A 13,148-nucleotide genomic window follows, 5' to 3' on the forward strand; every position below is an offset into this window, starting at 1 on the left:
CCAAACTTTCAATTTTGAAATTCACCACAAATTCTCCAAATATTCTACATTTCTCAAGTAATTCAACACGTTTCAACATCGTTCGGCAGCATTCCCCGAAAAAGTTATTCATACATTTCGCCTTCACACGCAATTTCTCCAGAAATTGCAAAATTCTAGTTGTGTGAAGGCGAAGGCCTTCACACATATGTTATTCTACACCATTCTCTATTATTATTATTATTATTCTCTACGTTTCTCCACACTTTTTTGACACGTTTCATCTTCCACATAATTCATCCGATTCACTCCATTCCACTTTTCACGTATTCCAAATATTCACGCGACGAGCGCTTGTATTTTGCTCGTTCCGAAAATTTTCCGATTCCGCAAAATTCCCAAAATTCCGACAAATTTTTCCCCATTCATTCTTAATGGCACATTCGACATTTCACATTTACGTCGTTCCAATTTGAAATTCACATCATTCAGCACATTCTAATCACATTCGGAAGGATTCTCGACATTCCCAAAATTCCCAAATTCGAAAATTTCACGTTTTCACGTTAAAAATTCCGACAAATTTTCACAAAATTTCGTTTTTCACCTCTAACTTCTACATTTTTCAACCGATTCAACTCGTTCCAACTTTCAACTGTTCATCTTTTGCCTACCTATTCCACAACGTCCCACTTACCAAAAACTTCACATCTTTTATTTTGAAATTCAACCAAAATTCTCTAAAATTTCGTTTTTCTACTCTAATTTCTACATTTTTCAACCGATTCAACCCATTCCAACTTTCAACTGTTCATTATTTTTCTACTGATTCCACAACTTCCCACTTACCAAAAGCTTCACATCTTTTATTTTGAAATTCACACCCAATTCCTTTTCCCTTCTCATTTCTACATTTTTCAACCGATTCAACCCATTCCAACTTTCAACTGTTCATCATTTTTCTACCTATTCCACAACTTCCCACTTACCAAAAACTTCACATCTTTTATTTTGAAATTCACACCCAATTCTCCAATATTTCCGTTTCTCCTTCTCATTTCTACATTTTTCAACCGATTCAACCCATTCCAACTTTCAACTGTTCATCATTTTTCTACCTATTCCACAACTTCCCACTTACCAAAAACTTCACATCTTTTATTTTGAAATTCACACCCAATTCCTTTTTCCCTTCTCATTTCTACATTTTTCAACCGATTCAACCCATTCCAAATTTATTCACTTAATTCACCTTATTCTTCCCACATTCACTCCCATTCACCCCCACTTCCACTATGCTTACACAATTCAACCCTTGACCCCCAATTCCAGTGTGGCGGCCATCTTGGATGACCCTGAAGTGCCACCAATGAACCCAGAATGAACCGGAAGTGGCCCAAATCAAACCGAAAGTGACCCCAAATAGACCGGAAGTGACCTCAGGTAAACCGGAAGTGAACCCAAATCAAACCGGAAGTGACCCCAAATGTACCGGAAGTGACCTTTTTAGACCGGAAATGACCCCTAATAAACCGGAAGTGACCTCAGACGAACCGGAAGTGACCCAAATTAAACCGGAAGTGACCCCAAATAGACCGGAAGTGACCTCAGGTAAACCGGAAGTGACCCCAAATCAAACCGGAAGTGACCCCAAATGTACCGGAAGTGACCTTTTTAGACCGGAAATGACCCCTTATAAACCGGAAGTGACCTCAGACGAACCGGAAGTGACCCAAATTAAACCGGAAGTGACCCAAATAAACCGGAAGTGACCCCAAATAGACCGGAAGTGACCTCTGGTAAACCGGAAGTGACCCCAAATCAAACCGGAAGTGACCCAAAATGAACCGGAAGTGACCTTTTTAGACCGGAAATGACCCCAAATAAACCGGAAGTGACCTCAGCTAAACCGGAAGTGACCTGTTTTAAACCGGAAGTGACCCAAATAAACCGGAAGTGACCCAAATTAGACCGGAAATGACCCGAATCAAGCCGGAAGTGACCTTATTTCAACACTAAGTGCCCCAAATAGCTACATTTGCGCTTACGTCTTCGTTTTTTGTCCGATATAACCCGTTTCAACATTTTTACCCCAAAAGTGAACCTCCTGAGGCCGTTTTTTTTGGTTTTGTTCCAAATCTAGAAAGATTTTGGCGCAATTGCTTTTTTTTATTTTCCCATTCATTCTCTATGGGGATTCAACATTTGCTCTAACTTCTACATTTTTTAACTGATTCAACCCGTTCCAACTTTCAACTGTTCATCTTTTGCCTACCTATTCCACAACTTCCCACTTACCAACAATTCCAAATTTAAAATTCAACCAAATTCTCCAAAATTTCGTTTTTCTACTCTAACTTCTAAATTTTTCTACCGATTCAACCCATTCCAACTTTCAACTGTTCATCTTTTGCCTACCTATTCCACAACTTCCCACTTACCAAATATTCCAAACTTTCAATTTTGAAATTCACCACAAATTCTCCAAATATTCTACATTTCTCAAGTAATTCAACACGTTTCAACATCGTTCGGCAGCATTCCCCGAAAAAGTTATTCATACATTTCGCCTTCACACGCAATTTCTCCAGAAATTGCAAAATTCTAGTTATTATTATTATTCTATTTTATTCCCGCCACTTTTTTGTCCCGCTTCTTCTTCCACAAAATTCATCCGATTCACTCCATTCCACTTTTCACGTATTCCAAATATTCACGACATGAGCGCTTGTATTTTTCTCATTCCGAAAATTTTCCGATTCCGCAAGATTCCCAAAATTCCGACAAATTTTTCCCCATCCATTCTTAATGGCACATTCCACATTTCACAAAATTTCGTGTTTCACCTCTAACTTCTACATTTTTCAACCGATTCAACCCATTCCAACTTTCAACTGTTCATCTTTTGCCTACCTATTCCACAACTTCCCACTTACCAAAAATTCCAAATTCTCAAATTTGAAATTCAACCAAAATTCTCTCAAATTCCGTTATTCCACTCTAATTTCTACATTTTTCAACCGATTCAACCCATTCCAAATGCATTCACCTTATGCTTCCCACATTCACTCCCATTCACCCCCACTTCCACTACGCCTACACATTCAACCCTTGACCCCCAATTCCAGTGTGGCGGCCATCTTGGATTGACCCTCAAGTGCCCCCAATGAACCCAAAATGAACCGGAAGTGCCCCAGATCAAACCGAAAGTGACCCCAAATAGACCGGAAGTGACCTCAGGTAAACCGGAAGTGACCCCAAATCAAACCGGAAGTGACCCCAAATGTACCGGAAGTGGCCTTTTTAGACCGGAAATGACCCCTAATAAACCGGAAGTGACCTCAGACGAACCGGAAGTGACCCAAATTAAACCGGAAGTGACCCAAATAAACCGGAAGTGACCCCAAATAGACCGGAAGTGACCCCAAATAGACCGGAAGTGACCTCTGGTAAACCGGAAGTGACCCCAAATCAAACCGGAAGTGACCCAAAATGAACCGGAAGTTACCTTTTTAGACCGGAAATGACCCCAAATAAACCGGAAGTGACCTCAGCTAGACCGGAAGTGACCTGTTTTAAACCGGAAGTGACCCAAATAAACCGGAAGTGACCCCAAATAGACCGGAAGTGACCCCAAATAGACCGGAAGTGACCTCTGGTAAACCGGAAGTCACCCCAAATCAAACCGGAAGTGACCCAAAATGAACCGGAAGTGACCTTTTTAGACCGGAAATGACCCCAAATAAACCGGAAGTGACCTCAGCTAAACCGGAAGTGACCTATTTTAAACCGGAAGTGACCCAAATAAACCGGAAGTGACCCAAATTACACCGGAAATGACCCGAATCAAGCCGGAAGTGACCTTATTTCAACACTAAGTGCCCCAAATGGCTACATTTGCGCTAACGTCTTCGTTTTTTGTCCGATTTAACCCGTTTCAACATTTTTACCCCAAAAGTGAACCTCCTGAGGCCGTTTTTTTTGGTTTTGTTCCAAATTTAGAAAGATTTTGGCGCAATTGCTTTTTTTTATTTTCCCATTCATTCTCTATGGGGATTCAACATTTGCTCTAACTTCTACATTTTTTAACTGATTCAACCCGTTCCAACTTTAAACTGTTCATCTTTTGCCTACCTATTCCACAACTTCCCACTTACCAACAATTCCAAATTTAAAATTCAACCAAATTCTCCAAAATTTCGTTTTTCTACTCTAACTTCTACATTTTTCTACCGATTCAACCCATTCCAACTTTCAACTGTTCATCTTTTGCCTACCTATTCCACAACTTCCCACTTACCAAATATTCCAAACTTTCAATTTTGAAATTCACCACAAATTCTCCAAATATTCTACATTTCTCAAGTAATTCAACACGTTTCAACATCGTTCGGCAGCATTCCCCGAAAAAGTTATTCATACATTTCGCCTTCACACGCAATTTCTCCAGAAATTGCAAAATTCTAGTTCTCTTTTATTCTCCACACTTTTTTGACACGTTTCATCTTCCACATAATTCATCCGATTCACTCCATTCCACTTTTCACGTATTCCAAATATTCACGCGACGAGCGCTTGTATTTTTCTCGTTCCGAAAATTTTCCGATTCCGCAAAATTCCCAGAATTCCGACAAATTTTTCCCCATTCATTCTTAATGGCACATTCGACATTTCACATTTACGTCGTTCCAATTTGAAATTCACATCATTCAGCACATTCTAATCACATTCGGAAGGATTCTCGACATTCCCAAAATTCCCAAATTCGAAAATTTCACGTTTTCACGTTAAAAATTCCGACAAATTTTCACAAAATTTCGTTTTTCACCTCTAACTTCTACATTTTTCAACCGATTCAACTCGTTCCAACTTTCAACTGTTCATCTTTTGCCTACCTATTCCACAACGTCCCACTTACCAAAAACTTCACATCTTTTATTTTGAAATTCAACCAAAATTCTCTAAAATTTCGTTTTTCTACTCTAATTTCTACATTTTTCAACCGATTCAACCCATTCCAACTTTCAACTGTTCATTATTTTTCTACCGATTCCACAACTTCCCACTTACCAAAAGCTTCACATCTTTTATTTTGAAATTCACACCCAATTCCTTTTCCCTTCTCATTTCTACATTTTTCAACCGATTCAACCCATTCCAACTTTCAACTGTTCATCATTTTTCTACCTATTCCACAACTTCCCACTTACCAAAAACTTCACATCTTTTATTTTGAAATTCACACCCAATTTCCTTTTCCCTTCTCATTTCTACATTTTTCAACCGATTCAACCCATTCCAACTTTCAACTGTTCATCATTTTTCTACCTATTCCACAACTTCCCACTTACCAAAAACTTCACATCTTTTATTTTGAAATTCAACCAAAATTCTCTCAAATTCCGTTTTTTGTACTCTAATTTCTACATTTTTCAACCGATTCAACCCATTCCAACTTTCAACTGTTCATCATTTTTCTACCTATTCCACAACTTCCCAAATACTTCACATCTTTTATTTTGAAATTCACACCCAATTCCTTTTTCCCTTCTAATTTCTACATTTTTCAACCGATTCAACCCATTCCAACTTTCAACTGTTCATCATTTTTCTACCCATTCCACAACTTCCCACTTACCAAAAACTTCACATCTTTTATTTTGAAATTCACACCCAATTCCCTTTTCCCTTCTCATTTCTACATTTTTCAACCGATTCAACCCATTCCAACTTTCAACTGTTCATCATTTTTCTACCTATTCCACAACTTCCCACTTACCAAAAACTTCACATCTTTTATTTTGAAATTCACACTCAATTCCCTTTTCCCTTCTCATTTCTACATTTTTCAACCGATTCAACCCATTCCAACTTTCAACTGTTCATCATTTTTCTACCTATTCCACAACTTCCCACTTACCAAAAACTTCACATCTTTTATTTTGAAATTCACACCCAATTCCCTTTTCCCTTCTCATTTCTACATTTTTCAACCGATTCAACCCATTCCAACTTTCAACTGTTCATCATTTTTCGACCTATTCCACAACTTCCCACTTACCAAAAACTTCACATCTTTTATTTTGAAATTCACACTCAATTCCCTTTTCCCTTCTCATTTCTACATTTTTCAACCGATTCAACCCATTCCAACTTTCAACTGTTCATCATTTTTCTACCTATTCCACAACTTCCCACTTACCAAAAACTTCACATCTTTTATTTTGAAATTCACACCCAATTCCCTTTTCCCTTCTCAGTTCTACATTTTTCAACCGATTCAACCCATTCCAACTTTCAACTGTTCATCATTTTTCTACCTATTCCACAACTTCCCACTTACCAAAAACTTCACATCTTTTATTTTGAAATTCACACCCAATTCCCTTTTCCCTTCTCATTTCTACATTTTTCAACCGATTCAACCCATTCCAACTTTCAACTGTTCATAATTTTTCGACCTATTCCACAACTTCCCACTTACCAAAAACTTCACATCTTTTATTTTGAAATTCACACTCAATTCCCTTTTCCCTTCTCATTTCTACATTTTTCAACCGATTCAACCCATTCCAACTTTCAACTGTTCATCATTTTTCTACCTATTCCACAACTTCCCACTTACCAAAAACTTCACATCTTTTATTTTGAAATTCACACCCAATTCCCTTTTCCCTTCTCATTTCTACATTTTTCAACCGATTCAACCCATTCCAACTTTCAACTGTTCATCATTTTTCTACCTATTCCACAACTTCTCACTTACCAAAAACTTCACATCTTTTATTTTGAAATTCACACCCAATTCCCTTTTCCCTTCTCATTTCTACATTTTTCAACCGATTCAACCCATTCCAACTTTCAACTGTTCATCATTTTTCTACCTATTCCACAACTTCCCAAAACCTTCACATCTTTTATTTTGAAATTCACACCCAATTCCTTTTTCCCTTCTCATTTCTACATTTTTCAACTGATTCAACCCATTCCAACTTTCAACTGTTCATCATTTTTCTACCTATTCCACAACTTACCAAAAACTTCACATCTTTCATTTTGAAATTCACCACAAATTCTCCAAATATTCTACATTTCTCAAGTAATTCAACACGTTTCAACATCGTTCGGCAGCATTCCCCGAAAAAGTTATTCATACATTTCGCCTTCACACGCAATTTCTCCAGAAATTGCAAAATTCTAGTTAATAATATAAGATATATTTTTGTGTGTGACTCTAGTTTACCAGGGGTGTCCAATCGTTTTACTCTGAGGGCCACATACAAGAAAATCAAAAAATTCACTAACATTCTTCAGCTTGAATTCATTAAACATGCAAAAAAAATAGCCCATCAAGCAATTTTGTACATTCGAAATATATAAAAATTGTTTTGCTTTCTTTTAAAGGTGAAACGGCAACATTTTTTTGATTTTTCTACATTTGTGAGTCTCGCTTTTTTCTTGCAGGCTGCATTAAATATTATTTTGAGTATCTGGCCAAAAAAATGGAAGTTGGACTAAAATGGCCCCCGAGCAATATGTTGGACACCCCTGCCATATCCCAATAAGTAAACCGTAGAGAATCTAAGCCATTGGATCCAAAACAAGTTTCTAAAACGGGATGTTTGCTTTCTGCAGCAGCGCCCTGTCCAGCTCGCAGTCTATCGTCTTCATTCCTCAGGATGTGCTTCGAGCCAAAGAGATCATCGCCCACGTCAACACCCTGAAAACGCAAGTCAACTATTACGCCGAGAGACTTTCCAGAGCCGCCAAGGAACGCTCGGTTAGCGCGCTGGAAAGGACGCTCGCCACGCTGGCCGATAAGGTACTCGACCAGCGCGTCCAAACGATCGCCGCGTGACCATCACATGACCTGCCGTGATATTTCACCGCTCAGACTCGACAGCTGGTGACGGTTTGCGACTGTAAGCTGCTCGCCTCGGCCATCCAGGCGCTGAATGCGGCTCGGCCCGAGTACGTCGCCTCCAAATCGTCTCCCTCCGCCGAGTCGGAACAAGTCGTCCTCCGCAACGACCAGGACACGCTACTCGCCAAGTGGAGCGGTAACAGCAGTCGATCGTCGCTGCACGTCGACTGGCATGAGGAGGAGTGGGTGCGTGACACACATACTCGCATTTTTTACATTTGGCAATTCCGTTTACGGAACTGCCTCTTTGCTGTCAGGAGAAAGTGTGGATAAACGTGGACAAATCGCTAGAGTGCATCATCCAGCGCGTGGACAAGCTGCTCCGAAAAGAAAACCCCGGCGACGCCGTTCGAGAGAGAGCCCACTCGGACTTGCAGGGCGCCGGCGTTAAGAAAGGTAACTCGAAGTTAAGTCTGCCTCAAAAATATTAAGATCCCTGGAAACTTAATTGCAAAAATTGCGCAATGACAAAATCTCTGGCGTGCAAAGGTGACGGGAAAAGACGCGCTTTCTGGATCAACCCGGGAAATTCATCACAAGAGTGTCCATCATCATCTTCATCATTGCCTCCATCATCATCCCCTTTGCCTGGCTTCTCATCCGTATGCCCAGTGAACTTTGACCCCAAAACCTGTAGGTTAATCCATCCCATCCGTTTCTATATTTCCCCTCACCTCCAAGTTTTGGAATCTGTCACTCTTGAAAAACCATCCAAAATCATTTTCTCTAGAGCAATGGTTCTCAAATAGGTCCTCATTCATTTTTCTGCGCATTACAGCGCTCGCCAATCGCGCATCCCTTCCTCTCGACGGAAGCCCCAACGTTGAGGAGGCGTACCCAGGTAAGATCTCTTTTCTTTTCAACCATGTCTGCCAATCTGACTCGATTTACGATTCCAGGAGAATGGAGCGAGGCGCTGTACCCGCTCCTCACCACGCTCACCGACTGCGTGGCCATGATGAGCGAGCAGGCCAAAAAGTCCATGGTCTTCCTACTGATGCAAGACGTCGCCCCCACCGTCGCCATGAACGTCTCGCTGCAGTACCGCCGCGACGTCGTTTTCTGCCAGGCGGTCGGTCGGTCGGTCGTGACTGCGACGTGTCGCGCGGTCGCACGACGTGTTGACGTGTTTCTTCGCGTGCGTGTTGCAGCTTACCGCTCTGGTGTGCGGCTTCATTATCAAACTGAGGAACTGTCTACGTGATGACGGATTCCTTCGGCAGCTTTACACCATCGGCTTGCTGGCTCAGTTTGAGTCCCTGCTCAGCACCTACGGTACAATCGGCAGTACGTTTTTCCAAGATGATCAGAAAATGTATTTTTAAATACTGCGTGCGTTTTTTTTTAGGGGAAGAGTTGGCCATGCTGGAGGACATGAGCGTCGGCGTCATGGATCTGCGAAACGTTACCTTTAAGGTGTGTGCATCCCTCAGGAGGTTCTCGCCGCATATCTCGCCTGAGAAATTTTACCGTGATGTTTGAAGGTCACCCAGGCGACGGGCAGCTCAGCCCCGGATATGCTGCCCATCATCACGGGTAACCGCGACGGTTTCAATGTCCGGATCCCTCTGCCGGCAACCATGTTTGACGCGTTGCCACGGGAAATCCAGAGCGGGATGCTACTGAGGGTCCAGCCGCTCCACTTCAACGTTGGCATCAACGAGCAGCAGACACTGGCAGAGAAGTGAGTGAGGAGTACAAAGAATACAAAAATGCTGGAACGGATTGATGGCATATCAATCGAAGTCAATGGCAAAATCGATTTGACATATGAATAGCGCTACTTGGTGACCCGATAAATTTGAACTCTGAAATGAAGGTAGCACTAGTGATGCTTAGCTGACTTTGCATGTTTCAGGTTTGGAGACACGTCCCTTCAGGAGTTCATCAACATGGAGAGTTTGACCAGGCTCATTTCTTACTACGAACAGTTTAAAGAAGTCCTGCCCGAGGACTGTAAGCGTTCGGCAATACATCGAAAGAAACGTCACGCCTTCCGTCGCCAATAAAATGTCCTTTCCCGACGCGCAGGCCTGCCGAGGTCCCGTTCTCAGACCTGCCTTCCGGAGCTGCTCAGGTTTTTGGGGAAGAACGTGGAGGCCCGGAAAAACAAGAACGTGGACATCCTCTGGCAGGCGGCTGAGGTGAACTTCCTCTTAAGCCTTCATTTTTTTAGCTAGAGACTTTCTAGCTCATTGGTCCGTCTTCTCGGCTCATCTCAGATATGTCGACGGCTTAATGGGGTTCGTTTCACAAGCTGCAAAAGCGCCAAGGACCGCACGGCCATGTCGGTCACCTTGGAGCAATGCCTGATCCTGCAGCACGAGCACGGCATGGCGCCACAGGTCTTCACTCAGGCGCTCGACTGTATGCGCAGGTGAGACAGTTAAAAAAAAAAAAAAGATGGGTGGATTCTCACAGTATTTTATTGCACCAAATGCAAAAAGCAGAATTGCGTTCCAGCTGGTCTAGTAGTGGGCAGTTCTGTTTAGCTCGCACCCCTTTTTCCACTCCGCACTCCCTCATCAGCCACCAAGCATGAAAAAAAAAAGTCTACTCCGAGAATCTTAGCAACAGTCCAATATATTGACATTTACTAATATTCATCTTTCTGAATTGTCTCCTGTTTTCTCTCTCTTTCTCTTCTTTTCCCGCTTCCTTCTTCCTATGACGATCATGCGACTCATTTCTTTTTTTCGAGAACCTTCATGGGCCTTGTCATTATTTTTCATCGCGTCACCTCTCCACTGTGTGTTTATTTTGCCGTCCTCTCCTCCCGTCGATTTGTTGCTCCTCCCGTGCCGCTTCTTTGGTCACCCCCCGCCCCCTTTTTCATGATTCATGTCTCCTTGCCCTTCCTGCCCCCGCCGCACCTCAGCGTTGGGACGAGGGAGGGTGTGATCCAGAAGAACCTGAGTGGTTTACTGCCGGTGCGTGACTACCGCTTGGACATCAGCCTCCTGTACTCGCTGCCCCTGCTGGCCCTCAGTCCCAACCTCCTGCTGGCTTGGATCTTCCTCAGCGTGACTTTTATCTTGGCGAGACTCCGCTGCTGCTGAGTGCCTGAGAATCCCTTGTTCAGTAACGCCCAGCCCAATTCTTTTGGTGTGATTGCAATAGCCACCACTAGGGGGTGTGGTTCTGGAGCAGTTCCATTGTCCTTCGCTAACTCTGCTGCATGTACAACCGACGCCTCATTCCCGGAAACATTATCTTGTTCCGATCTGATCTATCTTAACTCATTCACTGTCTGGCCAATTAAAATGAATCGTTGACGTCTATGGCCGTCAACGGGAGCGAACGGGTTAACCCGCAGTTATTTGTGGTCACTCTGCTGTGTGCCCACTACGGTTTGGAAAAGCACTTTGGATGATTAACAGCATACAGAAAATGAAGTCAAGTGACCTTAATGGTTTGTGTATCACATATTTGAAAGCTTCTGCCCGAAACTGGCAATCAACCAATAGATGAGTTTGTACAAATATGACATTTAAGGCATTGACATAGATACTTGTCCCTGTCTTCATGCACATTTGCACATTATAAAGGTTCTGATTGATGCCAGAGGAGGCAAGAATGTGTTTCGTGAAAATACATGCACTAGTTTTGCTTGCTGTAGACGATTGAATGAAGGATTATTTTTATTTTGCGGCGCAACTCAACGCTGTTGCTTTTGCTGCCTTTCGAGCGAGACGCAAGTTCGAAGTTGCGACAATGTAGCTTGCCCGAGCGCTGGGCAAAATGGGTAAAAATAGCCGAACAATCAAAAATACTGTTACTCCGATTAATAGTGATGTTGTAGTTGTCCTTGTAAAAGTTCAACTAGGCTCAATGAGTCAATTTTGGAAGTTCTTGCTCTGATGGGTTGCCTGGAAACCGGCACTCTTGTTTGTTTTCTTTTTAATTTGCACATGACTAATATGTAAAAAAACAATGAAAATAATTTGTAGTCAGGTTCCTCCCCAAAAGTTAGCACCTTGCTTTTGACATTTGTATTTGTTGGAAATGTCCAAATGAAGTATTTATATGTATTTATTTTTATTTTATGCCTGCTCACATGTTCTGAACTACCTCCAAGAAACCCTTTGAGTATTTCTGGAAAATCAAAGAAAATTAAGTGAAACCATTTGTGCGTGATCCATAATCACACGTGCTTCCTCTCAGATTATTTCAAAAGGCTCATAAATGCAAAATATATAGTTTATTTTTATTGTCTTGTTGATTAGAAAGTGCTGTTGTACAGAAAATGTATTTCAAAGCTGTTATATAAGAAAGTATGGATATTTAAAATCGACTATAGCTGGATCATGACGCTTCTGCAATAAAGCTGTATTCACTATTGCTCAATGATAGGCCCATTTTGTGTTTTTATTTGCCATAGCTGATAAATTTATGCCCCATTAATGTTTACAACCGCTTTCCTATTGTGAAAACCTTTCATCCCAACTTCAGTGACTCATGATCTGTTTCTTGTCTCACCAGCGAGGGCTGCAGACGTGAGAACACTGTGAAGAACGTGGGCTCCAGAAAGTACGCCTTCAACTGTCTGCAACTCAAAGCCTTCCCGAGACACTACCGACCGCCCGACGGCACCTACGGGAAGGTGGAAACCTAACACTGCCTTCACGTTAAAAAAAAATCCAATGATGGACAGTGCCTTTGCCATAAAAAGCCTTCATGGTTATGGACTGTGGTTGCTATTTTTTTTTCACGGGTGCACACACCAAATGTATAATGTTTTGTCATCAAATAATGTGTGACTCTTGGTCAGATGCAAAAACTGCTTCAGCTAAATGACATGCATTCACCAATCACAAAGACTGGTGGTAATATTTATATTTAGTCGAATGTGTTATTTTACTTTTTACTAGTGTCAAATTATTGGAAGAAGGGTGAAATGTGTTTTATTTGTTGCTCACATTCTAGCTAAGTTTTTATGTAAAGGTATCTTAAATGGAATTAGAGCTCTCAAAAAAGTCACTTTGTGTATTGTGATTTGGAGTAAATTTCATGTTACATGTCTTTAAAGATGTGTTTTTTTTTCCACAATTTTCAATTCAGTTGTAAATAAACGATCTCTGACATTGTAAGGTCAAAATATTACTTGTACTTGACTTTCTATTACTTTTTTTGGTCTTATTTTTTGGAAGCTTGTTACCATGGGTATTGAGGACAGAGCTAAAATCGTAACCTAATTTTGAAAAGAACGAAGCGTGATCTGACAGTTTTATCTGCAATGCATTGC

At 41.5% G+C, this 13,148-nt stretch overlaps 1 protein-coding gene across 14 annotated transcripts in view; it reads left to right on the forward strand.

The window, feature by feature from the left end:
- LOC133143854 (inositol polyphosphate-4-phosphatase type I A-like) overlaps window positions 1-13,003 on the forward strand; it is a 35,018-nt gene extending 22,015 nt beyond the window's left edge. For 6 of the 14 annotated variants that reach the window (XM_061266100.1, XM_061266063.1, XM_061266073.1 and 3 more), the window contains 13 exons: window positions 7,615-7,801; window positions 7,874-8,089; window positions 8,161-8,299; window positions 8,393-8,536; window positions 8,682-8,744; window positions 8,803-8,975; window positions 9,055-9,178; window positions 9,252-9,319; window positions 9,388-9,587; window positions 9,762-9,859; window positions 9,935-10,047; window positions 10,126-10,280; window positions 10,782-12,250. In XM_061266100.1, the coding sequence (XP_061122084.1) occupies window positions 7,615-7,801; window positions 7,874-8,089; window positions 8,161-8,299; window positions 8,393-8,536; window positions 8,682-8,744; window positions 8,803-8,975; window positions 9,055-9,178; window positions 9,252-9,319; window positions 9,388-9,587; window positions 9,762-9,859; window positions 9,935-10,047; window positions 10,126-10,280; window positions 10,782-10,962 (1,861 nt within the window). In that variant the 3' untranslated portion in view covers window positions 10,963-12,250. Of the gene's footprint in view, window positions 1-7,614; window positions 7,802-7,873; window positions 8,090-8,160; window positions 8,300-8,392; window positions 8,537-8,681; window positions 8,745-8,802; window positions 8,976-9,054; window positions 9,179-9,251; window positions 9,320-9,387; window positions 9,588-9,761; window positions 9,860-9,934; window positions 10,048-10,125; window positions 10,281-10,781; window positions 12,251-12,385 lie in introns of those variants that run through there. The other 8 variants (XM_061266111.1, XM_061266144.1, XM_061266091.1 and 5 more) reach the window with 4 other exon arrangements.
- Window positions 13,004-13,148: the final 145 nt, after the last annotated feature.

Source organism: Syngnathus typhle, linkage group LG2 (genome assembly GCF_033458585.1).
Source record: "Syngnathus typhle isolate RoL2023-S1 ecotype Sweden linkage group LG2, RoL_Styp_1.0, whole genome shotgun sequence".
NCBI classification, from domain to species: Eukaryota; Metazoa; Chordata; class Actinopteri; order Syngnathiformes; family Syngnathidae; genus Syngnathus; species Syngnathus typhle.